The sequence below is a fragment of the Danio aesculapii genome, chromosome 21 (assembly GCF_903798145.1).
Source record: "Danio aesculapii chromosome 21, fDanAes4.1, whole genome shotgun sequence".
Classification (NCBI taxonomy): domain Eukaryota; kingdom Metazoa; phylum Chordata; class Actinopteri; order Cypriniformes; family Danionidae; genus Danio; species Danio aesculapii.
Window position 1 is genome coordinate 18,598,725 of NC_079455.1, and position 19,622 is coordinate 18,618,346.

Genomic DNA, 19,622 nt, shown 5'->3' on the forward strand with positions numbered 1-19,622 from the left:
ACTACATTTAAATTAAACACGATTTGATAATTCTTTAAATTAGTTGCCATAAAGTGAAAATACTTGGTTCTCATAGGAATATCCTAACAAGTACAGACACACACACCGATGTTAAACTCTTATTTTTTTAAGAGGTGTCCTAAAACTTCATAATAATAAAATTCTTATTTTAAATGTCGAACATACAAACAAACAAGACTTTAATAGTAAAAGTGCGTGTGAATGAGAGACTTTTATTTTAAAGCGCTGAGTCTGAGGCAGAGGAAGTCGCTCCTCAACCTGGTCTGGTTTCACATTTCTCTTGAACGCAAACAACACTGGCGTCCGGGCGCTGCTGCTGCTGCGGTACCAGTCGTGACCGCCCGACTGCTCGGCTTTTCACGGCTCACAGATGTAATTCGTCGCCTACCACCGACTGGAACCGACCAATTTACAGCCATTCACAGCCTGGCTACGGTTAGGACAGATTCTTACTATCACACTGTCTAAATATCAGCGACTTTTTCGAAGTCACCCGGCCAGCTAACGCGCGTTAGCAGGTTAGACGTGATTTTCAGAGGCGCATAGAGCCAGTATACGAGCATCTCTCATGGTTCTGGGCTTGGATTGTTTAGTTTGTTATCTCGAGACGACATCTGGAGTTTAATCTGCTTTAAAAACGGACATGTTGACACCTGTGTGACGGACATTACTGCGAGTAACGCCGATCTGAACGCTGCTGAGTTGGCTAACTTAAAGGAGCAGCTCGATAACTTGCCCTGAAGTTTTTCTCGTGTGTGTGCTAAGCAGGACTTTTCATATGCGTTTCCTGGAACTTCGACAGAAGAAAACAGGAGCTAACTTTTGAGATTACAGATGCACATCTATTTAAAGCCGAACATTAATAGTTACGGCTGAATTTGGGACCCTTTGCCTACCGGCCTAATAAAACTTGTGAGTCCTCGGACTCGATTTTGCACAATTGTGCTGGGGGCAATTCTGTTGATTTTATTCACTAGTAGACGGGTTTAGATTGTTTAATACTGTAATTTCCCAGCAAATTCGTTAGTTTAACCGAAGAAAAATCACATAGGAAGTTCACATTTAATGTTGACTACCGACTATAGTGTTCGTCGATTTTTGTTTCAAATTAAACTCGTGTTCCTGCCGAAAATAGTAAACAAACTATGACTTAATGTCAGCATTTAACGTAATTTAAAACCTACTCTGTACTGGTTTTGGGGTCTCACAAAGAGCTCAGGGGGCTCTTTACAACTTGGACTTTGGATACTTCTCATTGTGCTCTGTCCATGTCACATCTGATTGAATTGTGAGACCTGTGAAGACGTTCAGTTTCTGATTATAAACTGTCTAATTCATCCTCAAAACGATGTCGACCAGGATACCACTTTTAGCCATCCATGACCACTCCTCTGGCCAGGTGAGTCGAATTTAGGCGTTTAAAAACATTTGTAAACATATTGAGGTCAAGTTGGTTTAATATTCACACATTCAGACTTTCTCCTTAATAATATAAATTTAGAAAAATATTATTTGCAAATTCTAAATAGTGAAATCATATTCTCAGCCAATGACTATGAAAGTACAACATTGTCCAGTCAAAGAAATAGTTCTAATGTGGTGTTGAAGTTATACTTGCATGTGATTTCAGACCGAATATTCACAGTACCATAGTAAACAATATAGAGAGCATGTCACATCAAGTTGTCACTGAACGAATGTGCGAATGTGAAACCAACTTTACCTCAATTATTAACATCTATGATCAATTTCCTTCTCTCTTTTACTCTGTGCAGCAGGCCATGTCTTAGTTCATTAACATCTTTAGCTGCTTATTTTCTCTGCAAAAACTGAGTAATGCAAAAATGCTGTTTAGATTTGTTGTGTAAACCGGAAACAGTGCAATAGTGTTGGCTAATAGCTCTCCTCTTTACCACAAACTGAAGAGACGTCCGTTGTCAAATATAGTTTTGAGATGTCAGGTATTCACGATTTGTATTTGCCATATTGACTACATTGTGATTTCTTTAGTGTCTGATGATAAGATAGAAATCCCTTAGTTTACTTAAAGTAATCTTTCAAGTTCAAGTGGTCGGGAAGATTCCGTAAAAAAAATTAGTTGATTAAAGTACAAGTCTGTCATATTAGTGTAGTGCTATTAATAAGACACATTGCTTCAAATCAGTGGCTGGTTATTAATAATATTAACTATTATAAAATGCATGCTCCCATTCTTCTTTTGCTGCACTTTATTGACTTTTTTTCCCAACAGTAAATGTTTGAAAGTGCTAGTTTACACCAAGGTAACAGTTCTGGCATAGTTTGAATGACATTATATGTAAACATGTCATTCCAAATCCTGTAAGACTTTTGCTGAACACAAATTAAGATTTTAAAAAATCTGGTAGATTATTTTTTTTTAGGTTATAAGTTTTAGTTTAGGCTTGTATTTATGTTCAGACAATCAGATTTACAGAAACTAAATCACTTTATTTTACATTAATGTGAACAACAAAGTAGGGCTGAACAGTATATCGTTTGAGCATCGATATCGCAATGTGTGTATCTGCAATAATCACATTTCAGGATTAGATTATTTATTAAAAATTGAAATATAAAGGTTTTATTAAATATTATTATTTTAAAAATGATGTATACAATGATGACCAGGTTATTTTTTTACGTTTGATTGTTCAATTTCTGTACATTATTACTGTTAGATTCTCCAGAAAACCATAAAGCACTGTTTATTTATAAATTTTAATTTTTTTTTAATTATATGCACAATATAGAAATAGACTTTATCATCTCAGTTGATCTAAATAAATGAAATCTTTTCAAATAGAGCTATTCAAATCAACTGGTGAAATTATATTCATATCGGGATTTATATCGCAGCAGAACAAAATATGGCAAATTGTCCAAATTTTCCAATATTGTGCAGCCTTACAATAAAGCATTTGAGATTACATGGTGGATCGCCCTGTTAATTTGTGTGTGACTTTGGATCAAGCATGTAAAAAAAAAGCTACAATTGTACTTTTTTGACATTGTTTTAGGCACTTGTTGAGGTCAAATTGATGCTTGGCGTTGGAGTAATTTTGTAGCTTTGCACACTTGGGATCAAATCTTGAAATTTTTTTGGTTCTTTAGTTCTCTAAAATCATGGAAGGAACCTCAAAAGCTCTCTCTAAAATAAATAATGGTGGGTAGCTTGTTTCTGTGGTTGGTTTTAACCAAAAAAGACTGATCCTCTTTCAGTGACTCACTGGCAGAATAGTACCAACACTAAGCAGCTTGCAGTTGAAATCTCATGGGACTGATTTTGAGTCAGTTTGAGTGTGTGGTTTGTTTATAGTGAAGATGAAATGTTTGCTAAAATGTCTCTGTTGCCAAGTTGTACCCTGTCTTACTGTGCTTTTCAGTCTGAAAAGGTTGGTCAGCATTTTTTTCTCTCAAAAACTTCATGTGGTTTAAGGGAATCATATATAATCTGTTTGGCCTGATGTTGTTTAAAAAGTTTTAATCATCCCGGGATGCTATCCATGTAGATTTCTTTTTCAAATCAGATATTGTTTTATTTACTCTGCAAGCATTGATAGGAGTTGTGGTGTAATGATTCTGGAGATTTGTGATCCACAACCATGTCAATCTGGACTGGCATTTCCAGTCGGGCATGATTTGAGGAGTGTCATTAGAAGAGGTGTTTATATTTTAAATGTTAATCTTTGTGCGCAATGCTTTGCAAACTTTAAACAGATACTGCTGTGATGGGTGAAAATCACAGTTTTGTGTACATATTCCTTAAAAAAAGTCATGATTTTTGTCTTTTTCCAGTTGTTGTTTTAACCACTTTATTACACATTCACACACATTTCTTACAGTCATCCATACACATCTATACACATTCCTTACAAAATAGTCATGATTTTTGCCATTTTCCAGTTGTTGTCCTAACCGCTATATTACACATATTCACACTTGTGTTGTCACGATTAGGCATTGACTGCTGTCTTCATTTGATTCAAAAACACAGATTACAATTTAAAACGACATCTTTGGACATATTTTTCGCTGGAGAAACTGTTGTCCTAAAAAACAAAGCGTAAAAAAATCGAACCGTTAGAATGGTAAATAAGAACGGTATAGCAGAAAAAAAAAGGTTTTAAAACCTTAACTTTTCCAAACTACTGTATATCTTAAAAACGGTTATCGTCCCATGTCTATGGGCCGGTAAAAGATTCTGACGGTATGAGAACCTTGGATAAAAATATCACGGTTTCACGGTATTGGGATTACTGCTCTAAAATATATTTTTTAAATGTTTGAGGTAAATACAAAAACATTTTTTCTTTTTGAACACTATATATTTTATTTTGAGAAACATTTAGAATATTTTGGAAGAGTAAACATGTCAGGCTGAATGAATTATAGACTTCTGCTGCCTTCATTTGTTTCAAAAAAAGATTTTTTTAACAGGTTAAAATGGCATCTTTGGATATCTTTTCTGCTGAAGAGACTGTTGTCCTAAAATAACATAAATAAAACAATCTTACACATACCTTAGGAATGGTATTGCAGAAAATTTTTAAAACCTTGTCTTTTCCAAGCCGCTGTGTATCTTAAAAACGATTATACCAATGCATCATCAAGATACTGGAATTCGGTACCTATTGGTACTGAAATTTTAAACGCATCCATTTCCGGCTAACATTTGAGTGCTGTTGAGCACATTCACTGCTTTAGAGCACTTCAGTGTGTTTACACTCAGCTGTGAATTTGTGAGTGAGTGCGTGCAGCAGTGAGTTTGGTGAACTGATGACCTTCATGGCTAATCACAGTAATTTCTGTTGAGCACATGAACACAATGGCAAATCAGCGCTGTTTAAGAATGTGCTTAAATGTTCAGCGATCAAATGTTAGTGGGAAATGGACGTTTTTAAAATGTCAGTACTGATTGGTGCCAAATTCCAGTACCGTGCCAACACTAATTTGCATACATTCCTTACATACACATATTCATCCATACACATATTCATCTTTACACGTCCACACACATATTCCTTACATAGTAGTCATTATTTTTGTTGTTTTCCAGTTGTTGTCTTAACCACTGGGAAAAAATTGTTCTCATTTGATTAGAAGTTTATAATCTACAACTAGAATAGGCCATAATCATGTCTTGAACGTTGAGGGGGACCCATTAGTTTATGTTTTGTTTAAAACGCAAAATGTATTTCACACAAACTATTAATCACATAAAGTATACCATTGTTAAAATTCAGATGGTGAAATTTGAAGGAAAAGAAGTCAGTGTTTTCAGTGTTACTTCGTTTGTCTTCAAAAGAAAAATGAACCCAAACTGGTTTGAATGAAGTGAAAAGTGAGTAAATGTTCATTTTTGGGTGAACTATCCTCTTAAAAGTACACATTGTGCTGGCATTTGTGCTCTACTGTAATCTCTGCCTACTAATGCGATTGGCCATTTCTATGATTTTGAGGAAAAGAGCACTGTTAGACTGATGCAGACCACATGTAACTTAGCTCTTTGTGTCATCTTAACAGCAGAGGGTGGGTACAATTTGGCCATTTGTAACTACTGTGGTAAATTGTCTCATTTCTGGTGGTTACAGGCATGTTTCTAGCAGATCACCTGTGGTTTGAGCTTCACATGCTCACAGTCTCTCTGAGGCTGGAGTGTCGTAGTCTTTCACCAATGGGGGGGGATGTTCAGCTGGCGTCTATTTGTGTACTGGCTGCTGCCTCCCTCCTCTTGAAATAGTCATGTTGTGATAAAAATACTGATAAATGACAAGCTGGCTCACACCCCTCCTTTATTCCCCCTCCCCCGTGTGCCAGCGTACCCCGCTGTTTTCCCCCAGCGTCTCAGACAGTTGGCCCTCAAGTGGAGCCTCTGCTTCTCCATGACCTTCTAGTCCACGAACCATCCATGTTGAACACGGTTGTGATCTATTGCTCAGCAAAATTCCCGCATTCGGGATCCTCTTTTGGGTGTGTTTTGTTGCGTCTTCAGGGTGGGTTTTGTATCCTTGTCAGATATTAGTCATTCACATGGACCTGAATGTCTTCCTTTAAGACTCTGTAATTAAAAACCAGCAATTCAATGGGATGTGTGCACCATGTGTAGTTGCTCCTCAACCAATAGCACCTCATTGACACTACTGTGACAAAGTTGTCTCCCAGCCAGCTTGTTGAGTTCTGTTTACAAATAGGGGAGAGTAGGGCAAGATGTGCTACTTGTTTTTTTTTAACCAAATGTTTTCTCTGTGAAAGAGGAATGAGATTTAGGTTTTCATTGTATTAACTGAAATTAGATTAAGCAGTTTTGTGCATGGCTAGAAATGTGCCTAAAAATATGATGTAACTAGGATATATTCCAAGCATGCTTAGGTTGTTTATCCAAATTTAGCCAAATCAGATGGATTGTTTGGTTTAGGGGCTTACTATCTTTATATCTGCCTCCCCAATAGGTATTGCTATTGGCTAGACCGACCCAAAGGTGAACCTAGAGCTTCAGAGCAGAGAGCTGAAAATAATTACTAATGGCAGAGTAGAGACAAGGAAAATAAAGGAATAAGAATCTGCATATTTGCTGAGGTTTTCATGCAGTGTTTTGAAGTCAATGTTTGTACCTTAAAATCTTTTTATCTTGATTCTGAATGATATTTACTTTTAGGTTATTACTTGAGGTTATTTTCCCTGTTTATTTTAGGACGATCTTCACTTAAATAAATAAACAATCTAACTAAATATGTAGCTAGATATTTAAATTCATTCATTCATTTTCCTTCAGCTTAGTCCCTTTATTAATCAGTGGTCGTTATAGCAGAACAAACCACCAACGTTTTCAGCATATGTTTTACACAGCAGATGCCCTTCCAACGGTAACCCAGTACCGGGAAACACCCATACACACTTATTCACACACATACACTACCAATTTAGTTTATTCAATTCACCTATAGCTCATGTTTTTGGACTGTGGGGGAAACTGGAACACCCAGAGGAAACTCACTCGAACACGAGGGGAACATGCAAACTCCACACAGAAATGCCAGCTGACTTAGCCAGGACTCGAACCATCTTCCTGCTGTGAGGCGGCAGTGCTAATCACTAAGCCACCTTAAGTGTCACCCTAGATATTTAAGTAATATTTTAAAAGCATTTCATTAGGGAAATGTATCACAAGAAATATGATGATGATGATGCAATACTCAGCAGCAGTACTGCATATTTTACCAGTATCGTGCAGCCCTAGAACAAACAGAGCTGTGTCGTAATCTTGTGTTTATTAAATGAAATAATCAGTGAATTTGTTAGTGGTTTATATATATTACATACTAAGTTCATACGTGAGAGGAAAGAACTTATAAAATGCTCACAATCCCATTCAACTTATTTTTACATCAAGTACATATGATTGAATCTTCTGTTTATGTTGCTGATCATTGTTTATATGTGAATAAATGGCAAAATGTATATGTTCAACTTATAAAGTGATGGCGCCTCTTCTAAAGACATGATTAAACGGCTCTGTTCATTTGGATTTTTATTGTGTTATCAACATGTCAAAAGAGTTGAACAGACATTTAATAGAGGAACTAAAATGGCTCCGATTTTTGTATTTTTTATTTATATATATATATATATCACAAACACACAATAATTATGTATAATTACACAATTGTTTAGTAATATTTGTAATGTTGTACTCTTCAAATGCTGGAATTACTGTCACTTTTAGTTGCTGTAGTAGCAGAGCTCATTTATACATGTCTACATGTGTATAATATATTTCACCAGTTTCATGCATTACATATATATTAGTATCTGTGTGTGTGTATATATACAGTGCTTTCCACACATAGATTTTACTTGGGCGGGCTGTACAGGTATATTAATGTCCGCCCAAGTATATTTGGTGACATTTTATATTTTTATTAATATCATCCTTTTACACTTTTTTTTTTTTTGGCATCTGCCCAATATCCAAACATCCGCGATCTATTAACTAGTGGAAAATCTCCTCTCACCCTGCACGTTTCCTACTTCTCGTTGTGTGTGCGCAAGATCAATACTTCCACAGACAATATCATGTGCTCTGCAGAGACCCACAAAGACGTGCCTTTTTGCGACTTAAAAATGCATCCGTCCTGGGTTTCTAAATCTCCTAAAATGTCCAGGATTCTGCTTTTGCTTTCATTTCTAAGCTGTTGTCATTTTTATTTTAAGTCTGATTTACTTTCAATTGGCTACGCAGCTGACAGCGCATGCACAGCCGCGAGATTGAGAGAAACATTATAATTAATTATTTAATCTAAACGACTCTGATAAACTTTTCTCTATACTCAGAGAGGACGAAATAACATCTAAACTGGCTGCAAAATATATGCACACTGTTAGAAAAGATTAATCAACTCAATTGCCTTAAGTAATCTACTATTTTTTTCTTGTTATTATTATACTTTTTAGATTTCCTTTCTGTCATTTATTTCTCATTTTTTATGTATATTTTTTATTTGATGTTGATATATTACATATTTTATACATATATAATATGTTTGGCAATACTGTACAAAATGTCAGCAGCAGATTTTACCTGTCAGTGGGTGCACAATTGCTCCTGAATAGAATAAAAGTAAAACAAATAGTGGATTTTTAAATAAATTAAAAAAATTCTACCCATTGAAAAGAAACAGTGTTTAATAAATAAAAATATTGTTAAAAATCACTTGTTTTTGTCGTGTAGGTAACCATGTGCTGCGGGTTAGGTATGTTTCAATCCGGCTACCACCACAAGTATATTTCAAACCTGTGGGAAGCACTGTGTATTAGGGATGTAACGGTTCTCTGTAAACTTTTGTTGTCCACTCACAGTTCAGTGTGATCCGTGGTTCAGAATATGCATTATTAATATTGGTTTGTCCAATCAACCATGTCCAATCACCTCTTAGTATGTAAATCTGTTTTTTGAATATATTTTCTGAAAAGTCTGAAAGTACTGTTAAGATGTGTTGACAGTTATTATCTGCATAATTGGTTGAGACTGCTGAGTCAAGATGTAAAACAGAAAAGAGGGGAAGCTTTTTATTTTTCTTAAGCATTTTATTTCAACATACAATTTTTAAAATGCCCTATTTTTATTTAATAAATGAGAGAACATGCAAATCTAGTCATGTGTGAAGGCTGTTGTCAGGTATTTGTTTTTCAATAAATATCTATATTGTTTTTTTGTGTGTTCTTTTTTTAAAATAATTTTTCAGAAAAGCTATTTTTTTCTTAACATGGCACATTCTGTACCATACAAAAACCATGACCCTAAAACCGTTATACATACCGAACCGTGTGTGGTTTGAACCGTTGCACCCCTACTGTGTATATATATATATATAAAATAATTGAAGCAAGTCATGCACAATTTGTTTTAAGTAGATGATACTAGCTTACGCTGTCACATTTTAAACTGCTTTTTCTCGAGTATGTTTGGAAAGTCAGATATCATGTTGAACTGCAGGTCTCTTCAGGTAGACATTGAAGACTGAGGTGAGCATGTATTATTTTGAGCTACAGGTCTCCATAGCAACACAAAGCTTCATAGTTGTACCATGAAGGTGAATGCAGTCTGATCATAGTAACTCTACCATGACCTCATTTTCTGAAATATAATGGCTTTTAGCTAGTTTGCACACATTACCGTCCCAATAAAACAAACCTCTCCTGGATGTTTGTCAGCTCTGACGTCTGTGACCGGGCCCTAAACGTCAGCAGCGACAAGCGATGAAACCAATCTTGCTCAAAACACTCTGATTGTTCAGCGAGGAGTCGGAGAACTCCAACCGGTTTGACCGATGACATAATGAGGAGTCTCAAGTCCATGTGAACTACATTATTAGTCTAGTTAGCTGAATGGCCTAAATGAAGGGTTTTGTGTTGGAGATGTGGAGCAGGATCATCTGGTTGGTTTTCCTATTGGTTCTAGGTTACAGGAAATAAAGGTGTTGGGCGAAACTGGTTTTTCTAGGAGACAGGTAAAGCTAGTTGATCTGTAGCTCAGGAAAGCGCACTGTTTATATACTGCTTGCTTTCTTTGGGTTGTAAAGATGGTTAAATTGATAACCGTCTGTCCGTTTCATAGTGTTTGATTTGTCTTTGAGTGATCAGTAATCTGTGGCACATGTAATGGCTGTTTAATGTTTACTGACGGGTGTGGTGCTTCAACTGTAAACGCCACTGATTTGGGCAGATGTTGTGAAATCACTGCTGAACTCATTGCGTTTGTCTTGTTATAACACATCAGATGTTGTCAGTTGCTGTCTTTCAGAGATCCCAGAAAAAAAAGCCCACGCACATGGACCATGTGTCGAAGATACAGTTTGTTCTGTCAGCTCGGTTGAGGTGGCTAAAGGAAATTGGTTGGAAATTGTAAATATTCATGTTAAAGTTGTTGTCCTGGCGAAATCATGTTCGATCCTGGGTTTAAAAGGATTACTCTACTCATGGGTGACTCACAAAATTTCCTCTGTTGCACCGTGGTAATATTTGGAGAGTACAGAAGAGTCAATATATATATATATATACATGTCTGATCTCATAACATGCTCAGTATTTTTGTCTGATCTCATAACATGCTCCATTTAAATATCACAGAAGAATTAATTTGCGTGAAAATGAGTCCTGGATAGGGCCAGACAGAATCTGCGGACATTTTTTTGCCATTTCTGCGCAGAATTTTGTAAAAAATCTGTGGATTTATGCGGAATGATTTTAGGAGTAACATAACTAAAACCTTAGTATATAAAATAAAAAAATAATAGCTTTTTAACTTATTTAATGTTTACTATCCAAATCCAATTAGATCCACTTTATTTGGTAAACAAAGCAAGTCTCTTATATAATATCTCTACTAAAAGACAGAAAAACATTACAAACTGTATTGTAAATAAATCATATGAATATTTTCATATTAGTCAATAATATTACTGAAATAAATAAAAAAACTGAATAAATATAAATTTACATGATTTACACAAGTAAATAAACAGAATCAATGATGGGCTATAAATCTGCATAATTCTGCATGCGCAGATTCCGTGTGGGCCAAGTCATGGAATAAAAAATGATTGCTTCTATTGTTATTATTAGGATATTATTAGTAGGATTATTGTTAGTAGGAATTGAGGCAGGAGTGAATGAGTTCAAATTAAAGTGACTTTCACTGTCTAAGTTGAACTATTTTATATTAATAGGTCAAGAGAAAATGAAAATGTCTTTTTAAAATCTAATTTTAGCTAGTTCTAGGCTATTGTACAGCTTTTTACTGTTGAATTGTTTTTGATAGACTTAAGTAATGAATGGTCAAATAAAATAATAACGAAACAATTAATTGTAGGTAATTTTGAGGTCTTTTTCTTTAGTCTAGAAGTTTAAAAGAGCATTTCAGTAATTACTCATTTAAATGTGTTTATTTATAGGTTTTAAAATGTATTTGTAGGTTATTATTAATAATTAGACAATTATTAAAAATTATAAACAATTAGTTTTATTTAAAATGGGGGTAACACTTTACAACAAGGTTCACTAGTAAACTGATGTTTATTAAATACTTTATTAAAATCCAATGTGGTAATTGTTCATGTTAAAATGAATGTTAACTAAAATGAATGCCTTCCTGTAGTTAGTTTCCTGTAGTGTAGTTAACCAATGTTAAAAAAATGAAGCCTTATGGCTAGGGTTAGGTGGATAGGCGATGCTAGCATGCATTGCAATCCTCCGCCCGCCCCCGTCGCAGCAGCAACCCGCTCACGAAAGATACACACTTAGGCCCCCTTTACACTAATACGTCTTAGTTTTAAAATGACATTTTAGAACGAAAACGATTCACGTCAACGTTGGCATTTCACCTAACATTTCTGAAAAGCCCTCTGTCTACAATATACCACTGAAAATGCACATCACGTGACCACACACACACACACACACACACATACACTCTCTGTCATGTGCTCTAACATATGCACACATCTGAGCTCCAGCAGTCAGCAGTTGCTTTGAGCACAAAACCCCAGAGAGCAGTGCACGTCGGACAATTTATCAAGGATGCACCGCTGGATCACGTCTCACTATAGTTGTTAAATGTATTTAATTAATCCTGTCTCTATCTAAGGACTTTTCAGTCTTTTGAGTCTATCAGGTAATGTGTCACAGTGTCAGTACACCGCTTCAATCTTTTGCTTTCACGCTTGTACTTAGTCATTTTAGCGAAAACCTGTTGGTTGGTTGCTGTTGGTTGTGCACCTTTTTACCAACCAAGTTTGTCGACGCCACTAACGACACCGATCACTCTGCCTATTCATGCCAGAGTCATTTGTTTTTGATTTGGTTATGGGTAAAAAATGACCATGTGGCAGAGGTAGTCGAAACCGTAGGCTACAAATAATGAATTCGTTAGAAATTAATTATTCATAAGTAATTAATTCACCGCTGCCTACGACGCCATCTATCACGATGTTTCACATTAGACATCGTACAATGCCAAATTGGTCGACATCGCCCAACCCTACTTGTGGCTGAATTATACTTCTGCATTGAGTGATCGCCGTAACTCAGTGCATGCCTTGCACGTAGCATTTATATTTTTGCGTTCTGTTTGTGTTGCTCTGACAGCAACACTTCTAAAACACTAGATGGAATTGGGCTTTCTATGTTCTTCTATGTTGAGTTTTGTTTACACTGGAAATACCTGTAATGCTAACTTATTGTTCAAGTAGCCTATAGCCAGGAACTATGCTTTTAAGTACAGCTTTAGAGGTGTAGTTGCAAGTATACAAGTTTGCGATGCAGTTTGTGAATGTTTGTTGGAACAACGGATTTGGTAAATGCCAAATCAATGAACTATGTAGCGATGGAACTTGTGACCTTACTTGGCTAACGATGGTTTTCGGAAACGCACCTCTGATTGGCGAGTACCGATCAAGTCATTAAATGTGATTATCGGCGAGATACCGATCTTTAGCCGATTGATTGGAGCATCCCTGTCAGGTAGTTTAAAATATTAAGCCAAAATATACTTTCTTAGTTTTTCTTTTTTTCACAATACATATACTTGTCAGCAATCAGTAGGGTAATTTTGTTGCAGACCAATATAATTCTGCAGTCTTACTGGTTAATGTAGTTTCTCCTTCATTAGACATGTATTTCCCCCCCCTAATGCTCTTCATTTAGTCTCAGATAATTGCATATGACATCCACTTTTAATTACGGTAAGCTCCTTAATCCCTTCAATTCCTCTAAAACGCAGCTCCACTTCTACGCAATGATGACATCATTGGCGTGTCATTCTTGTATCCTTGCCTCAGTGCTCGAGGATCAGATGAACTGTGGAAACCTTCAGAAGGGCTCAGTCTGTAGTTTGTCTTCTCTCACTCCGTCCCATTGTCTTGTTTCCCAGCTGTCCGGGCATGTCAGCTCTCGTTTCCAGAGAGATTCTTGAAGGCTTCTTTTCGCTCCAGCAGCCACTCCTCCTGACAAACCCAGACACGTCGCTTCCTGTACACCAACTGAAACCCAAACCATTTTGGCTCTTTTCTTTCCTTTCGTGTGTCTCTCACTCTCCTCTATCACTGTACTTCTGGGAATTAGCTCAACTTCCTGTTGTGCTACGGTTTGTGAGGAAGCTGCTTTTCCCAGCTTGGCTCCCCTGGGGTGGTCAGCATGTGGATCTTATTTTAGGCTGAGACCTCCTGGCCCCTGAAGCCTTCCTCAGGGTTATTCGTCTATGGCTATCAACGCTTGGCTTTTGTTTTGAAACAGTCCTGGAGTATCTGTCTTCACCTCTGTCACGAGCCTTAGAAGAGATTAAACTCTTCACGGCGGGTATTTTTATGGACCCCGACATCTAAAACTAGAGGTACATTTGTGTTTTTAATGATTTAGTCATTTAGTTTAGTGGTTTAGTTTTGCATTTTAACAAGGTGAAATAATATCGACGGTGAAATTTAACTGCAGTTCATTTAGTATGTTCTGTGTTTTTGTTTTATTACGTTTATATACAAACTGACACATGAGACTCTTTGGTTTTACGCCGTGCTGGTATGACCCAGAAAGAGTTATATCCAAGTGTTTTAGCCAAGTTAGCATGTCTTGTCATTTTGTGAGGATTTTTTTCCAAGATTTATGCCCGGTTTTATGTTGTATTTAGACATTTTTTCTGGATTAACTACTACAAGTACTTCTATTTATATATTCTCTTTAGTTTTCAGCCATGAACACAAGCAAAGTCATGACATCCTTGTATGAATTGGAAGGAGGGGATGTTCAAATGACATGTTCTCTCCTGTTTATTTCATTCTTGGTCTATTTCTGGCTTTTTTACACCATATATTTTCTCTTTTTATTTTCTAAGTAAGTCAAAAACAAACGCAATATAGCTGCATGACAAACTAAGTTGTTTTTGAACTATTTGTTTCCGAAGATGTCAATACTGGCATATTTAGAGTCAGATTAGAAATGGAAATTCACTGTATAATGGATGACCAGCGGAGGATTTTGAGTGGAAACTTTACAGATACATTGTGCTGATACCTGAGAGTTGCATTACATTTTGGAAAAGTGATTAAAAAAAAGGTTACATGCTAAAAGTAGTCTAATGCTTAACAAATCTCTTGTGACTTTACATTTTTAAGATTGTCTTTTAGTTGTGTCTGAATGCTAGAGCACATCTTATGTTTAAAATTTTTTTTAATAATTATTTCTTAGGGGTTTTCACCTTTATTGGGATAGGACAGTGGAGATTGTACTGACAAGAAAGTGTGGGGAGGAGAGATTGGGGAAGGATCGACAAAGGACCTCAAGCCGGGAATCGAACTCGGGTCGCCGTGAACACCTTGGTGCTATGTGTTGACACATTAACCACCAGGCTATTGACACAGACTACCACATCTTTTTTTCAAAAATGCAATCTCGATAATTTTTTCCATATTGAACGGTTAGAATATATATATTTCGATATAAGTGCTTCCAGTTTTAAGAGTATCTCAACAATGGCTGAAGCCACAAAGACTAGCCGCTACATTAAATAACAATTTAAAGTATTGTTTATTAACAAAACCGGTTTACACATTACTCAGATTTTTTTTGGATATTTCATTTTTCTGTAATATAAAATTAAATATTGTGAGGAACTGCAACTGAAAGCATATATACAGTACACAAACAAAAATATACTTATTAGGGCTGCACGATTAATCGAAAAAAGATCATCTCGATTCCACCCTACACACAATCTTAATGAATCTTTTCTACGATTCAGCCAATTATATTTTCAAGCTCAGAAGAGAAGCATAAAGGGTGTCGCACAAGTCTTCACATTGTTTTACATACCATTCTCAGCAACATGGACACCTCCAAATGGTGTTAAAAGTGTCACATACTGTATAATTCACCAGAAATGTCATTTCTGTCTTAATGTAATGATGTATCCGCGGTCGCAAAATCGTCAAGCACAGTTTGTTTACTACCTAGATGACGCGCAAATGCCTGCCATGTTTACTTTAGTGAAGAGAACCGGCTGTGAATAACAGGTAATAATGTTGCAAATAACGTTCAGTTTGTTGCAAAATGAACTCCAAAATGATGGCAACCATGACATGAACAGCATTCTGCACATCATTTACTTGATCATTTAGAGTTATTATTATTACAAGTATTTGATGTTATTTTCTTTCATAGCAAACACAAAGTGTTGTGCATGAAAAGAAGTGTTTACTGGGTCAGTTTGACTTCTCTAGCCTATATAATATTGAATCTAATTCATGGGGGAATCTGAAAATGACAAATGCCTCATTTTACCAGTGGAAAAAAATGGTCTAATAATGTTGTCAATGACAGATTGCAAGCACATTTCTCAAACATAATAATTCAACTTTATTATTATGTTCAGTTGTATACTGATGTCATCACTTTATTGTGAATTAACAACCAGGACATATTTAAAGTCTGTTCAAGTCCACCGTTCCAAGACTATATAAAATTTAGCATTTTAAACCAACAGTAGACCTACATATAGGCCTAATATTATTTTTGTTGTTTTACTGTATGTTTGAGAATTAACAATAATAATAGCCTACTTATATTAACTTTTATTTTACATCTACAGTGTCATGAGAAAATCGTGATCTTGATTTCAAGCAAAATAAATCGTGATTCTTATTTTAGCCAGAATGGTGCAGCCCTATTACTTATTGCGTTTAAAAAATATATACAATTACAGAAACATTTTAAAATTAATGTTTTACTTCATTAAAAATCGTAAAATTTGTCATTTAAAATAAAGAACAGTTAACAGCACATGCTGCTGGTGGGAAAGTGAATCGAGCTCGCTAAATAATATTGGGTCATGCAGCATCTCTAATTTCAACACAACTACAGATTCCTGTTGTTGCGCATGTCTGCTGTGTGATTGGCTCTTAGATCAATATCAAGTAAAAATGTCCAAAGCTTATCATCGTTATCGACATAAATTTTATCGCGATTCGATATGATATCGTTTATCGGCCCAGCCCTACGTTATATTCAGATATCTGCTTTGGATTAGGATCTATTGTTAGTATGTATTGAATATTGTTATTTGAAGTGCTGGATTCTATTATTATTATGATTATTATTATTATTATTAATATTATCATCATCATCATCATTTTGTTATGTATAGTAGTTGTTAAAGGAATAGTTCACATCAAATATATTTTTGCCCTCACCGCTATGTCAGTCTTGGTGGTTTGAAAAAATGGCCTCTTTGAACAAGGAAAATTAGGTCAAAAGAAATACTGGGCTCTATTGAAAGAGGGAAGGTCATGTTTGGGTGACACGAGGGCGATTGTATTATAAATAAACTACTATGTAAAGTCAATTTCAAGCTTCCAAAAGATTGTTCTGTGTTAAATGTTTTTTCACATTGGTTGGCGAGTTGTCGATGTTTTTCTAAATTCATTCTGGGGGCCTCTTAAAATGCCCGAAGTGTGTTGCTTATTTACCTCTATTGTTATTAGCTTCTGAGAGGAAGGCAGGTCTCTTCCTGTCGTGTGTGTGTTGTTGCGTCTAGCCATTTCTCTCATAGGTGTTAAATGTGCAAAATTTATGCACTAAGATTCATGTTGGCTTTTCCTGTGCTGCATGTGCTATGAAGGGTTTTCTAGATTTGGTGATGTGAATCTGTGTGTAAAATCGGTGGTCTGAGCAGCAGTGCCGGCTGTTCTGAAGGGTCAGAGCTGTGTTGTGTGTGTGTGGTGTGTTCAGTGTCACTGCAGACCTCGCAGCACACATCAGCTCAATGTGACGTACTCCTCTGCAGGATCATTACACTTCCCTTTTGTCATGAAAGAGGAAAACTTGCTTGTGTGAAGCGGGTGATTGTCTGTATGTGGGTCATATTTCACCATGGAAAAAAAACTTTAATTATTGTTTACATGTAATTAAGATTGATTGAGAATTATGGATCTTTGCATCTTGCTAATGTTTGAGTTACAATACGTAATTGTTTTATTGACTGTTAAACAGATTTATGTCATTCTAATGTTTTAACAGTTAACCATAGTTTTTAATCTCAACAAGTGAAAACGTTTGTTACTCTTCAGTTGTTAAAGGAATACTCTGATATAGGGAAATAGGCTCATTTTACAACAAGGAAAATAAAAGTGTTTTTTTTTGTGATCATTAACCACAAAACCAGTCGTAAGTGTCATTTTTGTGGTTGTGATGTCAAAAATGAAGTCCTCAGCAGTGCATATTAGTACTAAATGGAAATTGTTTAAATGTACACTGATTTAAAACCAAATAAACCTATATATTTTTTCCTCAACAAACTCCATAATGTGGATGAAACATTCTGCACCGTCCAAGGCACCCACGGTAGTTTCCAAAAGACAGAGGATGATGCGAACCATTGCACAAAAAGTTGGACTTCCTGGACATGCTAAAGGAAGGTAGAAGTTACAACGAGTGTTTAAACGAGAGAAAAAAACGTGAAAATGTCTGAGAAAACAATCTAGATTGCAATCTAACAATTAGATTTACAATCTAAATCTAAAGTCACATCTGACCTTAAACCACCCCGACTCCTGTTCCTGGTTAACACAGCTCACTATTTTCGTAGATAAGCTATTAAGGAATTTTTGTGACAGACTTACTGAACTTGAGACAGTTTTAACCACTCAACCTGCTCCAATTCAAAATCTTTAGGGAAAACTTTGTATTCCAGTCATAGTGGTCTAACTATTGATCAATTTTGCCATCTTCAGGGCATCATCCTATACAAAGATGGTCTCTGGATTTTCTGTATCATCCTTTAAATGATTTTCTATAAATTAATTTAGGCTTGTAAGTTATTGGGGTCATTAGCATTTAAATTTAGCAATAATCCATGGATTGTTTACACTGTCAACAGCCAATCAGAGCTACTGTAACTGGCTGTTGCTAAGAGGAAACTAGTTTTGTTGATGCAAGATGGGTTTGTTTTATGCCTCTCTATTGGCTTACCACTGTAATGACATTGTGGAGAATAGCTAGCCTGAAAGGGGAATTCCCAGCTTTACATAGATCCCAAACTTGAGTGGGTAATTCGCAAAGTGCGGGTATCAGAACGCTTTTGTCCTATTTTTGTTTGTGATTTTTGCAGGATCCTCTTACACAATTGTTTTTAATTGGAAATGTTTAAATGGGACCTATTATACAAAACCCCTTTTATAAGGGGTTTAAGCACACATATGTGACAACAGTCTGTAAATATAACCAGCTTCTAATGATAATTGTTCATTTTGTTATAATCACACTTCATAAAAACAGTCTGCAGCAACACTTTGATTGACATACTCCCATTGTACATGTAATCAGAAGGGGAAAGCCATGCCCATTAGTGACGATCTCTCTCTCACTTGCATAGGATCTTAGTCTTGTTCTTCAGTCTGCCACTATGCTGACACACAGGCATTTGGTAGCTCCGCCCTCTATTGAAAAAGTGCTAGGGCACAATCTTATTTAAATTTAAAGCGATAGTCACCAAAAGGGTATCTAAGCCTAAAATTGGCAGTTTCAAATAGTTATAAAAAATTATTTGTTTGGTAGTTTGAGCTGAAACCTCACACACACAAACCAGGGATATCAGAGACTTATTTTACATCTGAAAAAGTGCCCTCTTTAAGAATAAAACTTGCAAAATGTCTTTATAAAACATGATTCTTAATATACTAATGATTTTTAGCTTAATAACAGAATTGATAATTGTGACCCATACATGCCGTTTTTGACTTGTGCTGTAAATTTAAGTACTTTTTGCTTAGCTTATCTTTGCATAGATCATTGAATCAGATTAGACCATTAGCATCTAGCTCTAAATGGTTAAAGGTTTTGATAATTTTCCTATTTAAAGCTTGACACTGTGTACTAAGACTGATGGAAATGATTAGGTAAGGTAAAAGTCATTCAGGATGATTAAAAAAAAAATCTCTATCAATTAATTTTCTATTGGTAATACATATATTATTCGATGATCACTATAAGATAGCAGAGAGGTATTTGTTATGTATATGTACATTGTGTAATATTTAAAT

The 19,622-nt window shown here is 35.7% G+C and overlaps 1 protein-coding gene across 11 annotated transcripts in view; it reads left to right on the forward strand.

The window, feature by feature from the left end:
• The first annotated feature begins 288 nt into the window (after positions 1-288).
• mark2a (MAP/microtubule affinity-regulating kinase 2a) overlaps positions 289-19,622 on the forward strand; it is a 57,763-nt gene continuing 38,429 nt past the window's right edge. For 5 of the 11 annotated variants that reach the window (XM_056446197.1, XM_056446199.1, XM_056446200.1 and 2 more), the window contains exon 1: positions 289-1,420. In XM_056446197.1, the coding sequence (XP_056302172.1) occupies positions 1,370-1,420 (51 nt within the window). In that variant the 5' untranslated portion in view covers positions 289-1,369. Of the gene's footprint in view, positions 1,421-13,630; positions 13,928-19,622 lie in introns of those variants that run through there. The other 6 variants (XM_056446201.1, XM_056446202.1, XM_056446198.1 and 3 more) reach the window with 3 other exon arrangements.